This window comes from Euprymna scolopes, chromosome 10, assembly GCF_053919585.1.
Source record: "Euprymna scolopes isolate OS-2025 chromosome 10, ASM5391958v1, whole genome shotgun sequence".
NCBI lineage: Eukaryota > Metazoa > Mollusca > Cephalopoda > Sepiida > Sepiolidae > Euprymna > Euprymna scolopes.
Window position 1 is genome coordinate 32,167,220 of NC_136491.1, and position 27,549 is coordinate 32,194,768.

Sequence of the window (27,549 nt, forward strand, 5' to 3'; positions counted from 1 at the left end):
TATTTTTTTTATGAATATAATCATGATTATTTTTTTTTTTTTTTGTTTCAGCCCAGTGACAATTCCACCTCCCTCAAGATGGACCCCCAAACCAACCGAACGTAATCCAGCACCTATAACTAGGGCTCCTCTCATAGGTAAACAAAATATATAGAATCAATCCCCCCCCCCGACAAAGGAGGGATTGAACCTAGTAATTCACTTTTGTTCACCCATTTGTTTGTTTGCCCTTTTCTCAATGGATTTTTAAAAAATTTTGTACAAACATTAGTTATGGAGAAAATAAATTTTTGCCAGAACTGATTTTCTAGGATAACTCTGGTTGCAACCTCTAGGGGGCCATTCTAGGGGTAAAATTTTATCCTTGGCCCCTAAAATCAAGAGAGATTAGACCATTCCTATAATGATTCGGTCCCTGTTGATTTTGCAAGGGGCATTAAGTTCTGTGCAATTCTAGGGGGTCCACCCTCCCAGGCTTTGCCTTCTCTCTTTGAGGAGTTAGTTTATTGCTAATCGCTTGAGGCGCTCTCACCAGGGAATACCGACGGGGTTGCCCAGGCACTTTTTGCAGGTCAGAGTGCCCCCTCCTTGGGGGGGGACACTGACTTCTCAATTCCACTTTCTGACTCTGGTGTCTAAGTTCTTGCAGTAGAACAAAATACCCTAGACACCCTCCTGACATCAGCATACTTCACCCTACAAGTAAACTAGTTTATACAAAGAATGGTACACCTTCTCCGGGTGATGTTACCTCAAGAAATAGCACTTAGCTTCATACTCCACCGCTATATTGCCAATAGTAACAACACTAGCTGGATACTCCAACAGACTAGATGAATTCTTGTCCTAGAATCCGGTAAGACCAGGAAATAACATAATTAATTAGCTCAAGTCTTTTTGGCAAATATTATTATGTCATGTGTTCCTCAAAATTGTTTGATCTATTCCCTGCTTCCTTTGTTTCAGCTCGTTTGACTCGCAGGTCTAGTGGTCTCCATAAATGCGCTGTTTTGATACCTCAATGTAATATAGGATCCTAGTAGCTTCTTTCCAAGCACTGCAATGTTGTGGAACTCTCTTCCTGCTCACTGTTTCCCTTCTATCTACAGCCTCGATCTGTTCAAGACTAAGGTCAATAGGCATCTTCTACCTTTGCAATAATTAGCTTTTGTTCTTGTTAGCTCCTTACATTAAGTGGCTTCATGTTTTGTCTCCAGCGATTTCCATGAAAAAAAGAAAATTGGGAAGAGGAGAATTTGTTTCCTTTACTTCTTTATTGATTATGTTTATAAAATATTTGCAATCTTGATCCAAAATGAATTCTTACTTTCAGTGAATTTTTTTTCTTTTTTATTTTTGTGTTTCAGAAGGCACTTGTCCTGCCACTGGAAGTCTTCTCATCGGGGACCCATATGACAGGCGCATTTTCCACTTCTGTGTGAATGGAAGGGACTACAGGTACACATGTCCCCCGACTCTTGTGTGGGACCCTCGCATTAAACTCTGTAATTACGACTGGCGATGATGAGCCAACGGACCACATGTATATTTTATTTGATATGGAACTGAGAGAATAAAAGAAATGTATTTTTAAGTTATTTTCATGGTTTTGTGTTCTGTTTTTTTATCTTCCTCTCTTACTCAAACGACACACACAACACAATGTAGACGATCTATTAAAAACGGAAAATTTATTATTAACTAGCATGGGTACCAGGCTTTACCCGGGTGGAGAGAGGTGGTATACTAACACTAGTGAATAACCCCTCCCTAAAAAAAATGTTTCAATCAAAATAGCTGCGAGTACCCATGTGAGTGCAAAAAAAAAAAAAAAAAAAATTAGCCGCAGCAGGCTGTAGCACGAAAGAGGAAAAGGGGGTGAAAAAAGTTAACGCACTAGATGTCTCACCCACGGCGACTCATGATGTTACGGGGCTTTGAAATAACGTTTTATAAATGTATGTTGAGATTGGTAAGCGTATGATTTACAAAAACTGACTCCTCTTTGCAAAAAGCGGCCAAGTTGACAAGCACAGAATTAATCTTTTGGAACAATTTTTAGATATTTTTCTTCCGAGAGATTGATCTTTCTAATGATACCAATTTTGTCACGGTCTGATGCATCTGTCAATAGTTTTTGGCAGAAATACAAACACACACATACACACATTTTCCCTTTTATATAATAGACTAGCAGAGTTACCCAACGTTGCCTGGGTGTGGAGAGGTTTGTAGTAAGGAATCCCATGAGGGGAAGAATCAAAACAGTTGTAGGCAGTGGAGAGAAGTGTTTAAAAAAAGAAAGGCTCGAAATTGTAATGTGAATAAGGAAAAGAAGGTGAAAACAAAACCTAACATCTTAGCTGAAACCGGAAGTTGCCAGTGTTGGATCCATCCAATGAAGACGATTATTTTCGAAAATGTCGACAAAAAAAGCGACACCCTCCTTGTAGAAAACTGCCCAGTTGAGGGTGAAGGAATTAATCTTTTTGGCTAATTTTTCAATATTTTTCGTCAGAGAGCTTTAAAACCGATTTTATCATGTTCCAATGCGTCAGTCAGAAATTTTTGCGAGGCATACACACACACACACACACACACACACACACACACACACACATATTTTGTCTTTTATATATTAGACTGGGTGCTTGGATGTGTATGTTGAGCAAAAAAAAAAAGTGGTAGTAGGCAGGCATGCTCGAACCGAAACCATGAAGGAGGAAACGAATGTGAAAAAAAAAAGTGACGTCTTTGCTCTTGCGTCCATCACCAAACTGGAAGTGACAAAGGTTTAAATTAAGGTTAGTCAATCGAAAAGAGGGCATGACTTTCGAAAATATCAGCAAAAAAAAGTGACCCCTCTTTGTAGAAAAGTGCCCAGTTGAGGGTGAAGGAATTAATGTTTTTAGCCAAATTTCGATATTTGTCGTCTGAAGGGTCCGTGAAAATCAATTGCCTCTGTCGAAAGTTTTAGGCAGACATACATGCATACATACATACATACATTTAAACAGACAGGTGAGATTTATATAATAGATGGAGGTTTGGTACCTGTCTATCTGAAACGGAAACTATAGCCTTGTTCAATAACAAATAAAGAAATTCTTTATACATACATGCGCCATTTATATGTGCAGGGTGTTCATACGGGTTCTACCTAGCCTTGCTCGAGGCCATATGAAATTAAATAGAAGTTAAATAATATGTGTTACGACTTTATGTTTAAATTTCCACCTCTGCCACTCTCTCCAGTTGTCTATGTATCTTTCTCTCTCACTCTCCTCTATTTTCTGTTCTTTTCTGTACTCCTTCCTTTATCCTTCGCCCAACCCATTCCTCTCTCTTGTTTTACTGTACTCAAAAATGTAATTCAGATACTGGAGCTATACATTTTAAATGTACTGCTGCATTCTCATATTTGTTGCTCCTGGACAATATTGATTAGAACAAAACGCAATGTTGTTCTTGTTTCCGGGTAATTCTGTTCCTTCCATCCACTTTCACAATAATATGAAGAGTCATTATGTCGATAATGAAAATAGTCTGAAGAGATAAAATATTATATTGTAATTTACATTTATTGATTCTGGAAAACTCTAAGTAGAACAAAAGATTTTGTTAGCCTCGCTTTCCTTAGAAATCTTAGAGCACAGTGTTTCTTTCCAAATTAAGACTGAAAAACCTGACTCCCTCCCCCATCAGATGAAATCTGCTCCATAGCTCTCTTAGGTGTGTGCTTAAAGATTCAGATATGCTTCCATTATCTTTCCATGATATTGGAATCGTCCCATCACTAAAGGGCGAATGAACTCCTTTTCTGGGTCAACGGCCAACTAGCACCAGGTATATTTGTGTGTGTGTGTGTATATGTGTATTGGGGTGGAGAGGGTTCCCGTAAGCCGTGGTGAAGGCAACCTTTCTAGGAGAAGCAAATCTCTGATTTAAAAAACCATAAAGTGGGAGACCAGTACCCGCATTAAGCTGGCCTGCAGTTTAATTTGTTGCTGGCTATCTTGCTCTTGCTTGTTGCTGGATCTCAACATTTTGAACCGAGAGAGAGACTTAGCTGTCGTACAAAGCTAAGACTCTGTAACATCATCTTTGTATAGATACTCTCTCAGGCATTTGGGCTCATGAATTTTAAATGTCTGAGGGAGTGGCACTCGTCTGACAAGAGACGTTGCAATCATCATATATATATATATATATATATAATTGTTCTACCCTGTATTTTATAAAGCGATTCTTGTATCTGATTGGTTTGATCTTATCACAGGTGGTTACAAATATGATTGTTCAAATTTTTCTGATCATACTCTTTTGGGTTTATATTTTCCACTTGTATAATATAACGCCAATAAATATTTACCCTAGTAGTATGACAAAAATATTGCAACAAATAAAAAAGATGAGTTTTTTAAGCTCTTATAATGTTAACTGGTTTTAATGCAAATGTCAATATTGTTAACTTCCATGTACTTTTGATTTGATTTTTATATCAAATATTACTTGTTTAATTTTAAATGAATTAGGTTATGTAAATTTATTTGACTTTGAACCTAATTTTATTTAGCAGAAATAAAGAATTAAATGTATTTTCTATTCACTATGTTTGACAGCATTAATTATTGTAATGTCTTTTTATTTATTTTGACTTTTAAACTTATTTTATTTAGCAGAAATAAAGAATTAAATGTATTTTGGGCACTTCTAAACTATTGAGCCGAGATTTTGGAGTCGATAAATGGAGTTTTCAGATAAAAACAAAGGTTTCAACTGATTTTTTTTTTGTGTCAATTCTAAAAAGTTACAATGGTAGCTTCCAAATTATGCAGTCGAAATTACATGAATATTATTGAATTATTAAAAAAAAAAAAAACTTTAATCGTGAAAGCATGTGAAAAATTACTACCATCTTGTTTAAATCGAAACGGAAAATTACCTCCTCTTTGAACTCTCCTGTGTCTTACTATCGTTTTCATCAAATTCTATTTTTTATTTTCTTTAATAAATAATTTTTGACCTCATCGATTTTCATAATTTTTGGATATAATCATCTTAAAAATACGAGAAATATGTAGATAGCATTGTGTGCATGTGAAGTTCAGTTTTACGATTTCCAAAATTTCGTCCCTATAGTGTAGAGGCGCCGTATTTTCTGTTCGCCATATTTGACAGCATTAATGATTGTAATGTCTTTGTATTTGTTTTTACTTTTAACCTAATTTTATTTAGCAGAAATAAAGAATTAATTATAAGTATTTTCTATTCACCATATTTAACTGCATTAATTATTGTAATATCGTTGGAGTTTATAATTAAAACCTCTCCAAGTATGTTATATAGTGGAGTGTCATAAAGGAGATTGTATCATAAAGGGAATAGTGTCAAGAAGGAGATTCGTGTACGTGATCGTCTAGTTTCTAATCTTATTGTTCATGTCTTCGTGGGTGTGTGTTTGTGTACATGCATTTCTTAACATACCTTTATTCATGTGTCGTCGGTTGTTCCTCTGGTGTTCATTGTCTCTTGGAGGGGAGCTGGCCTGTTGGATGAAGAATTCACTCCAAGATGATAATTAAGGTTTTATGTTTTTATTCACCTTCCAGAAGTTGACACAGAATGGAGGTGAACCTTGCTTGTTTGATGGTACTCGTCAGCGTCCTCCCCAGCCCAGGGGGGGGGGGACAGCTGAAAAGCCGCCTGTCTTCTTCAACACCCGAAACCAAACTGCCAAGAAAGAATCAGCTAACCTCATCACATGACACCACGTCATCTGGTCAGCTGACCCTTCTTCTGCAAACGTGTCCACTGTCCACGTTATTCACCTCTCTCTCTTTCCCTCCCTCTCCCTCTCTCTTTCTCTATTCTCTAATAGAGACACAGAGAGAGAAAATAGAAAGAGTAAGAAAGCCAGAGAGGGGGGGGGAGATTATCTTTAACAAGTAAAGCTTATCATTATATCAGAAACTTTATCAACAAAACTGAAATATCGTGCGGATTTCAAGTAAACTTGGTACGTCAGTAGAAAATGTTCTAGGTTAAACTTAAGATCAAGAGAGCCACAAGTTTCATAAAATAATTTTTAAATCACCATAAAACTAGAAACATTGATGATAATCAACCCTTTGGTTTTATGATAATATATATATATATATATATATATATATATATATATATATATATATATATATATATATTAGTGTTGGGGTGATTAATTGGAATTGGAATCGGAAATCGGAAAATCAAAAAAATATCGGAATGATATTAATATGCTTTCACTCGGCAAAACTAATATTTAAAATATATATTAGTGATGGGACGATTCCAGTATTTTTCCCGATTCCGATACAGTTACCGATTCCGATTCCGATTCTGATTCTTTATAAATCTCTAAATATTTACAATAAAATTCTTATATTTATCCGATTATCATAAAAACACATGTTTGGAGTGCAGATGTTTTGCTCAAACGAGGAAATACAATTGTAGGGGGTAGGATTTTAGTTTGACTGGTAATTTAAAATCAGTAAATATTTTATTATTTTATTCTTACTACCAGCTGAAGAAGATTTTGTTTGAAACAAAATCAAATAAAAAAAAAAATAGAGATAATTAAACAAAATCGTTTTAGCGTCGGAAAATAAAAACAATTTTTCCGATTTCGATACCGATTCCAATACCCCCCCAAAAGTTCTGATTTTCCGATTTCCGATTCCAATTCCAATTAATCACCCCAACACTAATATATATATATATATATATATATATATATATATATATATATATATATATATATATATATATATATATATATATAAGTAAATTCTTGGTACAGCAAAATGGAAGGAGAAATTTCAGAGGAAACATAATTTAATTTAAATAAAAAGATCAAAGAAACAAAAAAAACGGGCAGGTGGAATTGTTATAATTTCCTTAAGGCCTTATCGTCTCACCCTCTAAGAGGAAACGTCAGAATGATAAATTAAAAGCTAAGAATCGAATGAGGGAAGAGGGAAATTGGTTTCAGTTGGAAAACCAGTGAGAGAAAAAAAAAAAAATATATATATATAATTCTCACTGTTCAGGTGGTTTTAAATCAGTAAATATTATATATATATATATATATATATATATATATATATATATATATATATATATATATATATATATATATATATATATATGGGGAAGTTAAAAGAATTAGAGAGATTCTTTAAGTGGAAAATTATCGGTATAATGCAAAGCTCAACAAATTTATTTGGGGCTTATATATAAGATAAAGAATAAAAGGGTAATATAAAAATATATAATAATGAATATAGATATAATCGTTTATTCAATATGGACGTTACATCAATTACAGGTGTAGGATAAGTAAAATTTTTTATACGTAGGTATTTCAAAATACCTACGTATAAAAAGTTTACTACATCCCTAATTGATGTAACATCTATATTGAATAAAAAATTAAATCTATATAATTATTCTTTATCTTATATATATATATATATATATATATATATATATATATATATGTATGTAATCTCCACAATAATGAGTGATTACAGAAACATGTATGCACATATGTAGCCATCAATGTTTGTATAAATAAATTAAATATACCTGCTCTGTTAAATCATTGAGCACTTTTTTGATCGACACATGTTGTTTCAATGGATTTACTTCTAAGATACTAAACTCTACTGCCATAATATATATATATATATATATATATATATATTATGGCAGTCCCCCACAAGTTCCTTAAACTCCAAAACTAAAACATTACCGACATACCAAGCACCCCCTCCCACCTTTCCCCCTTGTTCCCTTCCTCTTTTTTTCCTCGCTCTTCTCGCATCCCTCCCTTGTTCACTCTTTCACTCTTTCATCCCATAACAACGAACATTTCTGTAAAAGTCTGAGGAAGCTACAGACGGCCAAAAAACGGCCGGGTAGCTGAAACAATAATGTAACTTAACAGAAAGATACGGTAATAAAAAATAAAACGTATATATATATATATATATATATATATATATATGTATATATATATATATATATATATATATATATATATATATATATATATATATATATATATATATATGCATTTCTCAAACGGAGGCCACAGACGATCGATTAGGGAGCCATAAGAGAACGCCAGAAAAATATAATTCAAAATGAAGAAACTTGATGTATAAAAAGGTGACAAGACTCAAGCTATGGGAAAAAAGTAGACACGAAATTGATTGGTTTTGGCATGGTTTCGTATCTGGAAATTTTCATACCAGGAAAGGCATTTTACACGTAAATTGCCTAATTTGTTCCAAGGCAGAGCCAGAAATAAGAGCTCTGATCACACAAGCTCAGCAACAAGTGTGTCATTTTCAGCAAATTTTTTATTTTTATTTTTAGAGTAACTAAATAAACAACCAACAACAAAATCTGCATTTTTAAGTGCAGAGGACAACAAGTGTTGAGATACTCAGCAAGGAGGTCACAGATCATCAAAGATTGAGAAACACTGGTTTAGACCAAGATGGCAGTAATTGCTTCGAACCAGGATCGTTTTAATTAACTTGAACCAGGAATATATTAATTCATTTGAACTACAATAGCAGTAATTCATTTTAACCAGGATGATATTAATTCACTTGAAATAGGCTGGAGTTAGTTCATTTGAACCAGGGTTGTATTAGTCAACTAAAACCAGGATAAGATTAATTAACTTAAACCAATATGGTATTAAATCATTTGAATCGAGATCACATTAATTCACTTGAACCTGGATGGTTTTAGTTCATTTGAACCAGGATTTTATTGATTAACTTGAACAAAGATAGTATTTATGTGAATCAGAGTGGTAATTATTCATTGGACCAGGATGGCATTCATTCATTTGATGTTAATTCACTTAAATCGGGATGCATTACTTCATTTGAACCAGGATGGTACTAATTCACTTCGTCCAAGATGTCATTAATTCATTTGAACCAGAATAGTATTGATTCCTTTAAACCAGGATAGTAATAATTTATTTGAACTAGGAAGGCGTTGATTAATTTGAACCAGGATATTATTAATTCATTTAAACCAGAAGAGTGTAAATTCATTTGAACAAGGATGGTATTGGTTAATACTAGAGATAGTATTAATTAATTTGAATAAGATAATATTAATTCATTTGAACCAGGATATTATAAATTCACTAGAACCAGGATAGTATTATCTCATTTGAACCGGGATGGTGTTAATTCATTTGAACAAGGATAGTATTAATTCATTTGAACCAGATAACCATTAATACTCTTGAACCAAGATCGTATTAATTCATTTAAACTAGGATAGCATAATTTCATTTGAACCAGGATATTATTAATTCATTGAAACCAGCATGGTATTAATTCCTTTGAACCAGTATAGTTTTTATTCATTTAAACCAGGATGGAATTAATTCATTGTAAACAGTCAAGTATTAATGCAGATGAACCAAGATGGTATTAATTCATTTTAACCAGGAAAGTATTAATTCATTTGAATCAGGATGGTATTAATTCATTAGAACCAGTGTAATATTAATTCATTTGAACCAGAATAGTATTAAGTAATTTGTACCAGAATAGAATAAATTCATTTTAGCTAGGATAGTATAAAGTCATTTGAACCAAGATGGTATTAATTACTTTATAACCAGAATGGTTTTAATTCATTTGAACCTTGTTATATTTTATTCATTTGAACTGGAAGAGTATTAACTCATTTGAACCAGGATAGTAGTAATTCATTTGAACAAGAATGGTATTAATTTGAACAATGATTGTATACATTCATATGAATCCGGGTGGTATTAATTCATTTAAACTAGTTCGCTCAAACCAGAATGGTATTAATTCATTTGAACTAGAGTGGTAATAATTCGTTTGAACCAATATGATATTAATTCATTTGAAACAGAGTAGTATTAATTCATTTGAACTAGGATGGTATTAGTTAATTTGAGCCAGGATAGTATTAATACATTTGAACTAAAATTATATTAATTCATTAAAACCAGGGTGGTATTAATTCATTTGAACTTGAATGGTATTACTTCATTTCAAGCAGGCTGTTATTAATACATTTGAACCAGGAAAGTATTAATTCACTTCGGCTAAGATGTCATTAGTACATTTGAAGTAGGATAATATTAATTCATTTGAACCAGGATGGTATTGGTGCATTTTAACGAGGATTGTGTTAATTCATTTGATACAGGGTAATATTAATTCATTTGAACCAGGATATAATTAATTCATTTGAACCAGGATAGAATTAATGTATTTGAACCAGAATAATATTCATATACTTGAACTAAGATGATATTATTTTATTTGTACCAGGATAGTATAAATTCATTCCAGCCAGGAGAGTTATTATTCATTTGAAACAGGATGGATTTAGTTTATTTAAACAAGGATAGTGGTTATTCATGTTAAATATGATGGTATTGATTCATTTGACTCATGATAGTACGAATTCATTTAAATCAGGATAGTATTACTTTATTTCAACTAGGATGGTATTAATTCATTTGAACAAGGATAATATTAATCTATTTAAACTAGTATAGTATTAATTCATTCACACCAGGATACAATAAATCCATTTAAACCGTGATAGTATTAATTAATTTTAACCAGGATGGTAACAATTCATTTAAACTAGCATTGTGTTGATTTATTTGAACCAGGATAGAATTAATTCAGTTGTACAAGGATAGTATTAATTCATTTTATCAGGGACAGTTTGAAATCATTTTAACTAGGATTGTATTAATTCATTAAAACCAGATGGGTACTAATTTATTTAAACCATGTTTTTTATTAATTCATTAGAACTGTTTTTATTAATTCGTTTGAACTAGGATAGTATAAATTCATTTGAACTAGGATAGTATTTATTCATTTAAAACCCTGGTATTAATTCATTTGAACTATATTTTTAATTATTTATTTAATTGAACTGTAGTTATCATTAATTCATTTGAACCATAGTTTTTATTAATTCATGCAGACTAGGATTGTATTTATTCATTCGAAACAATGTTTTTTTATTAAATGATTTGGAACATTGCATTTATCAATTCATTTGAGCCAGGATATTATAAACTACTTTGAACTAGTTAACCAGAATGGTATTAATTCATTCGAACCAGGATGGTATGATTTAATTTGAACTAGGATGATAATTATCTATTTGAACCAGGATATTAATTCATTTGAACCAGGATGGTATTAATTTATTTCAATGAGGATAGTATTAAATCATTTGAACCAGTCTTAGTATAAATGCATTTAAACCAGGATATTAATTAATTTGAACCAGTATAGTACTAATTCATTTAAACAATAATAGCATTAATTCATTTAAACCACGATAGTATTGATTCATTTGAACCAGGATAGTATTACTCCATCTGAACTAGGATTGTTATATTCCATTTGAACTCGGTAAGTATTAATTTATTTGAATCAGGATAGTATTCATTTATTTGAACCATAATAGTATAGATTCATTTGAACTAAGACAGTATTCATTTATTTGAACCAGGAAAATGTTAATTCATTCGCTCCCAGACAGTATTAATTCATTTAAACCAGGGTAGTATTAATCCATTTGAACCAGGTTAGTATTAATTCATTTGAACCAGGATGGTATAAATTCGCACAAGGTGGTATTAATGAAAAATTTAATTGAACGAACCAGTATGGTATTAATTCATTTGAACCAGTATGTTATCTATTCAGTTGAACAAGGATGATATTGATCCATTTGAACTACGATATTGCTAATTCATTTAAACCTGGATGTTCCTAATTTTTTGGAACCAGGATAGTATTAATTCATTTGAACAAGGATAGTATTAATTCATTTCAACCAGAATGGTATTTATTCATTTGAACCAAGATTGTATTAATTCATTTGAACCAGGATTATAATAATTCATTTGAACTAGGTAAGTACTAATTCATTTGAACTATATTGGTATGAATTTATTTGAACAAGATAGTTATTATTCATTTGAACCAAGATTGTATTAATTTATTTGAACCAGGAAGATGTTAATTCATTTGAACCAGGATAGTATGAATTTAAGTGAACCAGGATGTTATTAACTCATTTGAACCAGTATTGAGCCAGGGTGGTATTAATTTGAGCTAGGGTGGTATTAATTTGAACCAGGATGGTAGTAATTAAAAACTTATTTGAACCAGGATGGTATTTATTCATTCGAACAAGTATGGTATTAATTCATTTCCATTCCTTATATGTTATCTATTCATTTAAACAAGGATGATATTAATTCATTTGAACTACGATGTTATTCATTTATTCAAACCTAGATCTTCCAAATTCATTTGAACCAGGACATAATTAATTTATTGGAACCAATATAGTGATACTTCATTTAAACTAGGATAGTATTTATTCATTTAAAAGTGTTGTATAAATTCATTTGCACCAGGATGGTAATAATTTTTTAGAACCAACATTGTCTTTATTATTTGAACCAGGATATTATTAATTCATTTGAATTAGGATAGTGTTTATTAATATGAACCAGGATAGTATTAATTCATTTGAACCAGAATGGTATAAATTCATTTTACCTAGGATGGTATTAATTGATTTGAACTGGGGTAATATTAATTCATTTGAACCAGCTGGTATTGATCCATTTAAACCAGGATAGTAATAATTTCTTTTAATCAGGATGGTTTGGATTCAATGAACCGGGTTATTAATTATTTATTTTAATCAGGATAGTATTAATTCATTTGAACTAGGATAGTATTAGTTCATTCGAATTGAGATGGTATTAATTCATTTGAATTGAGATGGTATTGATTTATTTGAACCAGGATGATATTAATTCATTTGAATAGGATAGTTTTAAATTATTTGAACCAGGGTGGTATTAATTCATTTGAATCAGTATGGTATTAGTTAATTTGAACGAAGAATAGTATTAATTTATTTGAACTAGGAAAGCACTAATTTATTCGAACCAGGATGGTATTAATTCATTTGAACCAGGTTACTAATCATTCATTTTAACCAGGAAAGTATTAATTCATTTGAACCAGGATAGTATGTATTCGTTTGAACCAGGATATTAATTTTTTTGAACCAGGACGGTACTGATTCATTTGAACCAGGGTGGTAATTATTCATTTTAACCAGGATAGTATTAATTCATTTGAAGCAGTATGATATGAATTTATTTGGAGCAGAATGGTAATAATTAACCTGACCCCAGGTAGTATTAATTTGCTTTGCACAGGATGGCAGTAATTCATTTAAACAAGGATAGTATTAAGTTATTTGGACCAGGTATGCATTAATCCATTTAAATTCGTATGGCATTAATGCAAGGATGGTATTAATTTATTGTCAAGTTTATAATTTATTCATATTCAGATGAAATGTCGTAAGAATTCATTTTTATCTGTGGATCAATCAAATATATATGTGATATATCAAACATAATTTCTATCAAAACAATCCCTAGAGTACACGTTTGAACAATAAATTTGTCACCCTAAAGAAAGCAACACTACAGCTATATTTTAAAACTTTTATTAAAAAAGTCAATTCAGGTAACTGGATTATGTAGTAGAACTGAGATCTATTCAATGTAGCCGCCTTCAGCCTCAATCACTGCCTCTATACAGGTCTGGAACTAGGAGCATGACTTTTCCACAAGTGTCAGCAGGAGTTCGGCAAATACTCAGCGGATGGTGGCGATCAGGCTGGCTTTGGTGTTGTGGGAGGTCATGTTGGTGATGTTCTCGATGTATGACCAAACAAAGTAGTCTATCCGGTTCTGGTCGGGGGAAGAGGGGGAGGGGCGTGAGAAAAGGGTACAAAGTCGTAGCACTCCATCTGAAGCTGAGCCTGGGTCTCTTTGGATTTGTGGGCCAGCACCATGTTCTGCTGTCACACTAAGAGTCTGCCAGCAGTCACTTAATTGCACCAAAGGATCACCACACCCTTCAGCACATCCAGGTACACTTTGGTGTTGATTTTCAAGCCGACTTCGAAGATGTGAGGTGGCATGATGTGGCCCTCACTTGACACCACACATTCAACTAATTAATCACTAATCATGGCGGGAAACTATGTTTTCATCATGATCGTCACGTCCCTGCTATTGGTGGCAATCCAGTGATGCATTTTGAGGGTGCTGGCAATGGTCCTGTTGTCATAACTTGGATTGGTAGAGAGCATGAGTTGTACAGCAGCACATTTCCGATCTCGCTTGTTGAGCATTGTGTCACTTTCAGACATGATAGAAGGCTTCTATTGCTCTTGGGATTTGTACGCAACTGGCCAACTAGTAGATGATCTACAACAAAAAAAAAGAAAACCGGTTTTCATCAAACGGAAATGGAATCATGTTGTATTTTCTGGGGTGACAATTTTATTATTCCACTTGTATTCATGAACTGAAAAGAGGCCTACCGCAGCCAAAATTAAGGCAGTGTGTCAGATTTATTGGCAACATATTGATGATCACTGAACAATTAATAAAAAATCCTGTTGACTTTTCATGACTGAAACTTGATGCACAAGTCAGTCATAGACTAATGTACGAAATATGGTTAGATTGTAAAAAGGATTATTAATTTTATTAAGGATTCCATGAGTGATATTTGCGGGGGGGGGGGGGACCACCTTGTATGGAAGCTTATCTAATCTCATGTTATATTCCACCATGTTTTTATGCATTAAAAATAAAAAGAAGTTATAAAAAAAGTTATACAAAACAAGTTCAACTTTTTATTTCAATGAAAAATTAAAAATCTCATTTAACAGTCGTTTCAATAAATTCAATCACTATTAAACAAATATACTTGGTCATGTGATCCTCTTGTCATAAAAACAAAGATGGCCGACAAGCAAACAAGTGAAAGTCTTTGGTCATTTTTTTATTCCATTGTCTTCGTAAATTCTACTTTACAAATAGCTTCCATTCGTTTTTAAAAAATATATATTTTACATGTGAAAACTTTTATAAAATATTTCGGAATCTGTTTTAGATGGCGATGGATAATTCATATTATTTCAATTATTCAGACTACTCTTCTCATCCTGAATATTATTCTTACAATGTTTCGGTCGATGTAACCTCCGATCTTCTTCAGTTTCATTTTGTTGAACTCTGGAATCTTTATAGAAATTCGAATGGAACCATTTAATTAATCCATAGGGAAGGCTTGCTCTCATTCCGTCAGCCATGATAAGGCAAGAGTCTTAGGTAATTCCTAATTTTATTTTTAGCACCACCAGTGCTGAGAATTGAAACACAAGAAGCCGTGGTGTAATGGATAAAGGTGCTAAATAATAAACTTTAAGTGACAGTCTTTTGGAGGGTGAGGATGCAATTCTGTATAGATTCCAGAATTCAACATAAAAATCTTTGAGCTTGAAAAGATATACTTAAAGAAGGTCAGAGGTTACATCGGCTGAAACGTTCTGAGAATAATATCTAAGATGAGAACAGTAGTCTGGATAGTTGAAAATAATGTAAATTTTATAAAATCTATTCACAATATGAAATCAGATAAAAAAAAATACTATATTCTAATGGCTGATTTTTATCTGTAAATGATGGGTACAATATGAAGTTTTCTACAAAATGAATTATTAGTTTTTGGGGTTTTCTTTTTTTAATAAAATGTTTATCTTTCTCTTTGGTATATTTTTTAATTATTGAAATTTTGAATACTTTCTGGGTTTTTTTTTTTTTTTTTTTTCTCTTTTAAACAAACTAATAGTTAGATATGTACAGGGCGATTCAAAAACAACTGACCCATTTCATTAGTTATATGTTGATAACTCAAAAAAGAAAAACCATGACTTTTAGTCAATTCAAGGTAGCACTTAGGAGTTACGAGGAAACTGAAAAAATGATCATAGAAAAAAAATAAAAAACGAATCTAAAAATATCATGAAATTTAAAATTGCCCACTTAAAAACACCAAAATTAAATTGTACTTTTACCTCAAATAAAAAACCGGAATTTTTCCAAAATCAATTTTGCTCCTAAGAAACGGAGGAACATTATTTGCTACAATTGTGGGCGACCCAATCACAAGAGTTTCCAATGTGGATACAAAAATTTCAAAGGGGACTCCATTAAAAATATGGAGAGCTCCGTTAGCGAACATACATTTTTATTTTCGTTTTTTTTTTTTTTTTTTTTTTAATTTCATTAAATATGGCTATGAGTGATTATGGTTTGAAAAATGAGCGACCTTTTTTTTTGTTCACTTTTGAAACAGGCAATAAAATTGTAATGTTTTGTTTTTTTCTTTGAAACATACAGCATATTTGTAATTTTTTTCTGCTCTTTAAAACAGAAAGGAGCTGTATGCCCCCCCCATTTAAAAAAAAGACATACAGAAAGTATGTGGCCTCTTCTTTAAATCAATCAGAAGATTAGTGACTGTTTCTTCCTTTGTTGAAACACAAAAGATGTGGTTTTTGCCTTTGAAATATACAGAAAGTATTTGCCATCATTTTTTTTTTACATTATAGATGGTTCTGTGTTGGACAGTGATAACATCCGCTAGAGGGTTGAACTAAGTACATGTCGAATTGACACAAAGTTAGGAAACAAACCAGTTCCCATGAAAGATAATAGTAAGAGATGGCCTGTAACAGTAAATCATCTCTTTCTGCTATGATTACGAGCCTTTAAACAATGAAAACGTTACACACGCAGATGTGCGACCTTTTTTATCCTCTTTTAATATGAGATGTTTGACAATAGGGAAGTATCTCACCTAGACGCAGTTATTCCGAATTCATGACAATGGGCCACCATTAGTGAACTCTTTCTATTGCACCAAATGGTCATAAACAACGTTTAAAGATTAATTTAAATGGTTTCGGTAAAAATAATTAAATTTAAATTAAAAAAATCGATTTTTTTTTATTAAACATAATCGATTGTTTTTAGTAATCAATTAAAACTTGCATGTTTGATTATTAGTTTTTATGTTAGAATTATTCCAGCAAATTTCAATAAATGTTATTTCATATCACATTCTGCTTTTTCTGTCCTTAGTTAGTTACGGTTTTAGAAAGGCTAAATAAAATTTTTTGAGGGTCAAACTGCTCCAAAGAAGGCTAAATTCATAAAAATTTGGCTTTAAAAAGGCCAATCCAGCAACTCTGGACAAGAATATGAAAGTGACCTTCTTTTGATGTAGTCTCCATTTCGAATATCATTATAATGACATAAATATATGATAATATATTATGTTCATGTTATAATGGTGTGAGAAAGGAGCTTTAAAAAGGCCAATCCGGCAACCCTGGACAAGAATATGAAAGTGACCTTCTTTTGATGTAGCCTCCGTTTCAAATATAATGACATATATATATATATATATATATATATATATATATATATATATAGTAATTTATAAAATATATATGGCGATTAAGCTACACTGAATATTCTGCGTTTCATCCACTCTAGGACTCCTCAGGCTTATGCGCAAATTCTGTGGTTGTTTATCGTTTTTATATGCTCCTCTTCTATTGAGATTTTAGTTAGCCAATCAGCTTTCTAGTATCCACCGCGCATGTTCATGTTACAATGGTGTGAGAAAGGAACTTGTAGTAATTTCGATGTGCAGCAGTTCTTCACCAAAGAAAGTCAGTAAAACATTATGTAAAAAAGGGAGCATCTGAAAGAAATAGGGCAAAAAAAGAACATTGTCTGCCAAGAGATGCTGGGCTGAAGGAGTAAATTAAATATTGTCTCTTACAATTTGATTTTATTATTTGTATTGAACTATGTAGCATAATATTACTTTCTGAATATTTATTAGTACTTATTAATTTATTTCATTTGGATCGGTTTTATATTTAAAATATAATGGGAACTCGTATTTTCTGTGTGTTATTGATTTTTCGGGCGAAAAAAATAATTTTTGTTTTGCACTATCCAGAAAAATATCAGTTTTATCAAAACATTTGTTGATTAAATATATTTCTCATTATTTCCACGAGTCCTGCTAGTTATAAAATATTACCTGAAAAAGGTTTTTATGTGACTTTTTTTTTGTTGTTGTAATCATGACCGTTCAATACAAGAGAAACAGTTCACTGATGGTGGCCCACAGTCACGAATTTCGAAATAGTGACGTCTAAGTAAGATAATTCAATATTGCTTGATTTTTTTTTTTTTTTGCTGTTGTTTTTTTTTTTTTCTGTTTGAAGCATACAGAACGTATGCGAAAGTGGTATTCCTCTCTTAAACATACAAGAAAAATATGGTAATATGATGTTTCTGAATTTTTGAGATGAGGATTGGTTATTCGTATTATTTGGATTCATCGGACTACTGTTCTCATCTTGAGTTTGATTTTCACAACGTTTCGGTTAATGTTCGACTTTCTTAGGTGTATCTTGTCCACAAAGATCTGTGGCACAATGGTTAGAGTACTTGGAAAAATCAATTGTAAAAAGTAATATTGTCCTGAAAGTTGAAGGTTCAATCCTCAGTGTGGCCGACCGAAAAAATACAATTGCAAATTACTTAGGACCTATATCCAGTCATGGCTGATGGAACAAGATCATGCTACCCCCATTAAGTAAATAAAGGGTTCTGCTCGAAATTTCGTCAAAATTTCTGAGTTCACTTGAAGAAGGTCAGAGGTTACATCGACCGAATCGTTGTGAAAATTACACTCAAGATGAGAACAGTAGTCCGATGAATCCAAATAATATGAATATGGTAATGTTTCCCGTCTTCAAAGTATAAAAAACATACGATAGTTATATGGCCTACACTGTGAAATGTATAGAATATATGTAGCCTTTCTTTCCTCTTTGAAATGCGCAGAATAAATGTGGTGGTGGTGGTGGTGGTGGTGGTGATGGTGGTGGTGTTTCCCTGCCATCATTTATATAGTTATACAGTAATATAACGTTTATATCTCTTTGGCAGTTTTGCTAAGATCTTCTGTTGCAGAATTCGAAGAAAACCGGACCCATCTTCATCAAAAATTATCGGATCGATCTGAAAAAGAAATAAGGAAATTCTAACGTTAGTTTAAAATTAATTGTTTATGTTAAAATTAATAATTGTTTATGTTAAATTGCGAAGTAGTTTTCAAAATATACGCGATGTGGTCCCCTTACTACATTTTGTGATGTCTCCATTAATGACTAAAATGACTTCAATTAATTCCATCATTTAATTGGATGAGACAATTAATTCTGTCATTTAATTGGATGAGACAATTAATTCCATCATTTAATTGGATGAGACAATTAATTCTGTCATTTAATTGGATGAGACAATTAATTCTGTCATTTAATTGGATGAGACAATTTATTCCGTCATTTAATTGGATGAGACAATTAATTCCATCATTTAATTGGATGAGACAATTAATTCTGTCATTTAATTGGATGAGACAATTAATTCTGTCATTTAATTGGATGAGACAATTAATTCTGTCATTTAATTGGATGAGACAATTAATTCTGTCATTTAATTGGATGAGACAATTAATTCCATCATTTAATTGGATGAGACAATTAATTCTGTCTTTGTTTTGATGATGTGAGATGACGTCAAAAGTGATACTAAAGTGATACTAAAGGAGATGAACTGGAACTCATGAATTGGGGTCTCATTCTTACAATTTATAATCATCCATCGAGTATAAATATAAATCGTGAAATATCAGGCATTTAAAATTGTCATAGACACTTGAAAATTTAGTACGTTATTACTATAAATCTTATGAGATGACTGACCAATTTTTATGATTTCAGGTTCAAATGAACAGCTACAGCAGGAATTGGAACACAACCTACTAAAGCCTGATTGTCACTGCTGGTGAATTTCAAAAATGCAATCTGGACGTGACGACACTTTATAAACACGATATGCAATAAAATTCTGTTTTAAACTTAGAAAAAAATGCTAGAGAAACGTATGGAATGCTTCAGACTGCTTTTGGACCATCTTGCATAAATCGAGCATCAGTTTTGGAGTGGCATAAGAGCTCCAAGGAAGGCAGGGAGTCTGTGAGGATGATGCGAAGCGTGGGAAGAGTAAGGAAGTCGAAACACCAGTGTTAATTGGCCAAATAAAGAATTACATTGATAAGGACCATTGTGTTTTTATCAAGACAATAAGTGCACAGTTTGATGTCAGTGTGGGAACTGTACACACAATTATTTGCAAGGAACTGACGATGCAGAAGATTTGTGCAAAGTTTGTCCCAAGGGTGTTCAGAGAAGATCAGAAAGAAAGACGTTGCTGTGATCAAGATGGGTATCAAGACAATTCCTCCCTATAGTCCAGACATTATGACTTTTGATTATTCCTTAAGCTCAAGGAAAACCTTAAAGGCTGTTGTTATGAGAAAACTGAGGAGATAAAAGAGGCTGTGACGAGGATCATTGACACGCTCACACAAAACGATTTCCATAGGTCCTTCTAGAAGTTGTTGGAACGGTACAAGTGCATTGCAGCCAAAGGAGATTACTTCGAAAGAAACTAGAGTTTCATGTGTGTACTATCAATAATAATAATAATACCAGTGTTGATTGGCCAAATAAAGAATTTCATGAATAAGGACCGTCGTGTGTCTATAGAGACAATAAGTGCACAATTTGATGTCAGTGTGGGAACTGCACACACAATTATTTGCAAGGAATTCAAGATGCGGAAGGTTTGCACAAAGTTTGTCCCAAGGGGGCAGTCCACAACTCCATCCTTGTCACAGACTATTTGAGCAAGATGAGCATCAAGATAGTCACCTCACCCTTCCTATAGTTCAGACTTTGCTACTTGTGACTTTTGATTATTCCCTAAGCTCAAGGCAAACCTTAGAGGCTGTCGTTATGAGACAATTGAGGAGATGAAAGAGGCTGAAATGAGGGTCATTGACACGCTCACACAAGAGGAGTTCCATGGAGCCTTCCAGAAGTTGTTGAATGGTACAACAAGTGCATTGCAGCCGCAGGAGATTACTTCGAAAGAAACTAGAGTTTCATGTGTGTACTATCAATAAAAGTGGCCATACGAAAAAAGTCTGGAAACTTATTGAAGACATCTCGTAAGTATAAATTTTCAGATATCAGGAGAGAGGATCTCTTATGTTCTGCCCGAGACAGGTTTGAATAGTCAGTGAGTGAGTTGGATTTGGCGTTTTATTTTTCTGGTTTTTCGTGAACTGAACTGCCATGCCAGAATTGACAGCAGATTCTGCAATTCTTGTTGGTGCGAAAGACTTAAAGCAATCCATATGAGTGTCTTCCTGGAACTGCACAGGACCGTATTTCAGACGTACGATGAAGAAGCCATCTTCGAAAATAGCAGAGAAGAATAGAGATAGAATCAAATATCTAACAGGACCTCATTTTTGCAAGTAGCTTGTACCATCCATCCAATGTCTTGTCTGAAACGTGAAACATCAAGACCGAAAACCCCTGACGTTTTGACCGAGATCGTCTAGAAAATAAAATGGTCAGTTAGCGGATAGTATTCGTTGCTTTTTCTCATTTTGGTAAACTGAACTTTAATACCAGAATTGACAGTAGACTTTTCAATTCTTGACAGCATAAATGGATCAGGAAAAGTGGCGTCTTATATAAATGGTTTTCCTGCTAAGGTAAGTAACAATCTTGTCTTGGCTAATTTGCTCGTGAATTGATATGCCAAAATTAAGACTCTATTTGACTACGTCAATGAGTGTGTGGTTGTAACAGAGCGCATATGAGCATGTATGAAAGTATCGGCAGCAGCTGAAGGATGATGAAAAGCGATTGTATTAGCAGCAGGAGCCGAAAAAATGCACACGTGCGAATTAGGAAGTGTGTGCGAGCTGCCGTTGTGAAAAGAAAGAAAAAAAAAGACACCACAAAAAATTCAACACTGAAGGAGACAGACATGTAAAATAAAGGGAAAAGGAAGGGGGCGGTCAAAAAAAAGATGGGCGTATGAGAAATGGCTGTCTACGGCCGGCGTGTAGGAGCAGAAGTGGTGTCGAGACAGGAGAGTAATGGTAATAAACGCTTTGATTAAATAAAGAAAAAAGTCGGCGCCAAAGGAGATGGATGTGAAAAGTGAAGGCAGGAATAGGCCGGCTGTAGCCAGCATGGGGTTGGAAGAAAGAAAAATGTCACCAAGTTAGACATGTGGCACCAAGAGACTTTTTAAGCGGTGTTGAGATGGAAGAGTAACGGCAATAAATGCGTTTGTTAAAAAAATTAAAAAATGGCGATCCGGATTTTTATTTATTTTTTTCCGGTTATATTTTTACGAATTACCAAAGAAAAGTGTAACACCATGTAACGTTATAGAGTGACAAGACAGGCGAGCAATGCTGAATCAGCACAAAAGGGGATGCAAGGAAAGCTTGTCAATATTCTCAACAGTTTGCAGACGAATTGTTGTGGCTGACACAAATTATTTAATCATTAAAATTGTGATTTTTTCTAAATTCTTCATTTTATGAGAGGACTTGATGGATAGAGAGTGGAAATGTTTGCTCCCTTCTTTATGTGACTATGCATCTGAAATAGTAATTATTTTTTATGAAGTGAAAGCATAGTTTCCAAGGTAGGAAAATTAATACGCCTCCTTCCCTCCACAAGTTTGTGTGAGACCCTGTGGCATGGTTAGGAACCCACTTAGCCCTCCGCTCAGGGTAATGTGAACTCTTAGAAAGCAGGTGACTGATGTAATACCGAATGAAACAGAAATAATGATTTTGTATTTTGTCGTGCTGGGCAAAAAGATACCTCTGGGTACAATGGTCATGACTCTCGTCAAGTATGGCCACTGCTCGGACAGAAAGAAACTGCAACCGACTGTCTGTACAACTGAAAAGAAAGCTATGGCAATACATCAAACTCTTTATTTGAGAAACAGTGTGAATAGGGTTCTGATTCAGAACACCTCGCTCGGTAAGGATTACCAAGATAGACACGTGACACCTGATCGTCATCAAACTACTCTCCGACAACCAGTGAATAATAACGGGAAAAATCGTGGGTAGAAAGAGTAGAGGATGACAGCAAGAAACGTACGTTAACAGTCTGAACACCGGAGCAACATCATAAATAGTGAGCAACAATGAATTCGTGAATGTCTTGAGGGAGAGAAATAGCTGGAGAGTCATAGCTGCCAATGCCTGTACCAGACAGGACCCCACTTAAATTAACACATTTATTTCATGCATATTTTTACTTAAACGTATCACGATGCTTGATTGATAACTTTTTCTTTCAGATTATTTAAGTATCATCCCTATTTTTCATGTTATTTGGATTTATCGGACTACTGTTCTCATCTTGAGTTTGATTTTTACAATGTTTCGGTTGATGTAACCTCCAATCTTCTTCGGGTGTATCTTGTCGAACTCGGGAATGTTTCTGTCAAACTCAGGAATTTGGATAGAATTTCGAGTCAGCCATGACTGGATAGAAATCAATTATAAAAAGTGATATTCTCCTGAAGGTTGAAGGTTCAATCCTTAATGTAGGCGACTGAAAAATACAGTTGCATACACATGAAACTCTAGTCCCCTTCGAAGTAATCTCCTCCAACTGTAATGCATTTCCTGTACCATACCAACAAATTCTGGAAGGCTCTATGGGAGTCCTGTTGTGTGAGCATGTCAATGACCCTCATCACAGTCTCTTTCATCTCCTCAGTTGTCTCATAACAACAGCCTCTAAGGTTTTCTTAAGCTTAGGGAATAACCAAAAGTCACAGGGAGCAAGGTCTGGACTATAGAGAGGTTGAGGAACTGTCTTGATGTGAATGTTGATCAAATAGTCTGTTACGAGGATGGATTTGTGAACTGGTGCATTTGCATAAATCTTTTGTATCTTCAGTTCCTTGCAAATAATTGCGTGTACAGTTCCCACACTGACATCAAACTGTGCACTTATTGTCTCTATAGACACACGACAGTCTTTATCCATGAAAGTCTTTATTTGGCCAATCAACTCCGTTGTGCTGACTTTCTTACTCCTCCAACATCTCTCATCATCCCTCACAGACTCCCTGCCTTCTTTGAATCTCTTGTGCCACTCAAAAGCTGATGCTAGATTCGTGCAAGATGGTCCAAAAGCAGTCTGAAGCATTCCATACGTTTCTGTGGCATTTTTTTTTTTTTGCAAGTTTAAAACAGAATTTTATTGCATATCGTTCTTCTAAAGTGTCCTCACGTCCAGATTGCATTTTTCAAAATTCACAAGCTATCACCACTAGGCTTTAGTAGAGTGTATTCCCATTCCTGCTGTAGCTGTTCATTTGAACCTGAAATCATAAAAATTGGTCAGTCATCTCATAAGATGTATAGCAATAGCACTCTGAATTTTCAAGAGTCTATGACAATTCTAAATACCTGTACAAAAAAAGTCTGGAAATTTATTGAAGACACCTTTTGAAATAATAAATATGTACACTGTGGTATTACAATTATTAGTTGATGGCTTATGCCACACGTCAATTTTAACTATATCTCATAAAACCAATATGGTAACGGTGCAGAGAGACTAAGGGATCAAAAGCCACTGGAAAGAAACAATAGCTGCACACAGGAATGAATCTGGAACTGTCGGATTTCGAGGCGATCGTTAAACCATATGATAATGCAAATTAGGTGTTTTTGAGAGTTCGAAAGAGTTCAATAACAGGAGTAAAAATCTTTGCTTGAGGCAGAAATCTTTTTTAGGCGCCATGCAGCTAACGCCGTTCACATGTGTTTCGGATTGTTGTCCGTAATATTATTTTGTTTACGGTTGCTGCGCTGTTTATCTGAGGGCTCACACCACCAATCAATTAAATTGAAACGAATATTGCTGCTGCTACTACTAAGAACAAACTCTTTTCTTTTTGTTGGTGAAGAGAATAAAGAATAAAATAATCTGGCACTAAAAAGAAGACAATCTACTGAGAATTGGTATTCTCTGTGAGTTCTCAATTATGGTTACTCCTTGTTTTCAATTAACTAAAACAAGTATTTCTATGACTTTGCAGAAAGTAACATCCTCATATATTTTGATATGTGTATGTGAGTATTTGGCAGCGTGGCACTGTGTATGTGTGTGCATTGGTCTACCTTGTTCTTGTTTCTCTCTGTTTCATCTTCCTTCAGTGGAAGTCCTTAAAGAATCAAGGGGCCCCTTTCTAGGGGCTAACACTTGATCTCTATATAACATACGTATATATTTTAATCTTTATCTCTACAACTCTGAGGTAGTAAAGAAGTTAAGAATATTGATTTTCTCTCCCCCCCCACCCCCCCCAATGGACCAGTTAAATATATTATAGTAAATTTTTCTTGTAGTCTCTTGGTCTTACTGGATTCCCGGACAAGAATTCATCTATTCTGGTGGAGTATCCAGCTTTGTGCTTTTACTGTGGGACACATATAGAAGAAGGTGCATCATTCCTCGTATAAGCCACTGTGCATTAGCTATACAAAGGAGATCTTATTTGGCCTGCGAATTACTTATCGGTAAAAGTATCCTCATGTCAGGTTTTCCTGATAAACCCCTGCATAGAGAGAGACCTTAGAAATTTGAGGGCAGTGTCTAGTAGGCATTCAAGTTCTCTCCAGTAGGCATCATGTGTATCCATGTGTAAGCTTATAATTATGAGAAGTTATCTTCCCTGAATTACACTGAGCAATGGAAAATGCACTCTTCTCTTTTCGGAAATCAAAAACATCTAATTCTATACAAGGAATATAGAAACCAGATCCGTCAGGCTGTCTTCTGTTCACAGTCAGATGAAACTCCCAGAATGTCTCTTCATATTTGCATGACTGTTTCTGGTAGCAACATCAGCAACAAAGTATATCATATTTATTTATAAACTAGCAGGGGGTCCCCTGTGTTGCTCGGGTGTATGGAGGTGATGTAGTAAGGAACCCCGGGAGGAGGGGAAATTAAAAAAGTGGTAGTGGGGGGGATTAAAACAACAGTAGGCAGTTTGGGTGGAGAGAGGTGCTAAAAAAAGTGGTAGTAGGCAGGCAGGCAGGCTCGAACCTGTAACGCGACAGAGGAAAAAAAAAAAACGTAACGTCTTAGCTGATGCCTTGATGGCGAAACCAGAAATCGCAAGCACTGAAATTAAACATAGTCAATCGAAAGGAGACGATGACTTGCAAAAATATCAATGAAAAATGCGACCCCTCCTTGTAAAAAACAGCTGAGTTGAGGGTGAAGGAATTAATGTTTTTGGCCAATTTTTTTATATTTATTGTCCGAAGGAACGAGCTTCAAAAAAAAAATACTGATCTAGAGAGGATCCGTCGCGTGTGTCGAAAGTTTTTGGCAGATATACAAACACACACACGCATACATAAATTTTGTTTTTATATATAATAGATTATGCATGCATCTCTTTATATATTGTGTTGTGGCGTTAGTGTATATTTTCATTTAGTAATCATGTCTGTGGATTTTTACTACTTTATTTAAAAACAAACAAGAAATATTCCCTGTCTTTACAGTCTGCCTATGAATATAATTTTCTAACTACTTTCCTTTAAGGATAAGTGCTATTCTTAGAAACTAATAAGGAAAATTTTTTAAGATTTTGTAATACTCGTTGTATTATAAATTGTTGAAATTTCTACTTTACAGAGTTTGTATTGAATTCCTTATATCAATGCTGTATCTCAAATATCGAGTTTTTTTCATCTGGTTTAGATTGTCCTATAAATATTAGTATTAATATATCCTCTAAACCTACACATTTATGCATTATTATCAAGTTTTATACAAATATGACTTCTATCATAAGTTGTAGTTTCCAGTTTAAATATTAATATTTATACTTGCTTTAAATTTATAGAATTATTCAATTTGTAGGCATGGAATTTTTTTTTTAATTTATATATATAAATATATATATATCGAAAATAAAAAAAATAAATAAAAAGATGGAGACCTGACATACAGCAGATCATGATATTATAATCATTTGATCACTCTGACAGATGTTAAATAAATGTTTAAATTTCAACGATATTTCTCGCGGTTGATGGTGGCCGTGTGGATTTGTTCCTTGCTAATAGAGTCAGAAATGGCTTCGTTGCCGGGTTCAAATCTTCTGATCGGCGATAATCACGGATGATTCCCGAAAGGATGAAACACTAGTGTCTGTTGGTATTTAATAATTATTATACTAAATAATTACATATATATATATATATATATATATATATATATATTACTTCATGTATACGCATATAATGTTATAAAGATATATAATATACTAGCAGGGCAACTGGCATTATCCGGCCGTAAAATATGTTTAAAAATGATATTTTAATGTATACTGACTTCATATTTATTATTATATAGCCAATTCTCTATTAATTATTATATTGTATCCAAAAGTTTAAAAAATATATGATTTGGGTGTCATCAGATGTAATCGAAACCAAAACATTTAGCTCTTATCGTATAAATGTATATTTGCGCATGCATAAAGGA

At 33.5% G+C, this 27,549-nt stretch overlaps 2 protein-coding genes across 4 annotated transcripts in view; one reads left to right on the forward strand and one right to left on the reverse strand.

The window, feature by feature from the left end:
• The window catches only part of LOC145285918 (chitinase-3-like protein 1), a 71,434-nt gene extending 69,836 nt beyond the window's left edge, over positions 1-1,598 (forward strand). Inside the window, exons 9-10 of the mRNA XM_080134411.1 lie at positions 52-137; positions 1,368-1,598. Coding sequence (XP_079990537.1) covers positions 52-137; positions 1,368-1,525 — 244 coding nt within the window. The 3' untranslated portion in view covers positions 1,526-1,598. The remainder of the gene's footprint in view (positions 1-51; positions 138-1,367) is intronic.
• Positions 1,599-18,123: 16,525 nt separating this feature from the next.
• The window catches only part of LOC145285919 (SEC14-like protein 5), a 211,158-nt gene continuing 201,732 nt past the window's right edge, over positions 18,124-27,549 (reverse strand). For 2 of the 3 annotated variants that reach the window (XM_080134415.1, XM_080134413.1), the window contains one exon: positions 18,124-19,090. In XM_080134415.1, the coding sequence (XP_079990541.1) occupies positions 19,078-19,090 (13 nt within the window). In that variant the 3' untranslated portion in view covers positions 18,124-19,077. The remainder of the gene's footprint in view (positions 19,091-27,549) is intronic. The other variant, XM_080134412.1, reaches the window with a different exon arrangement.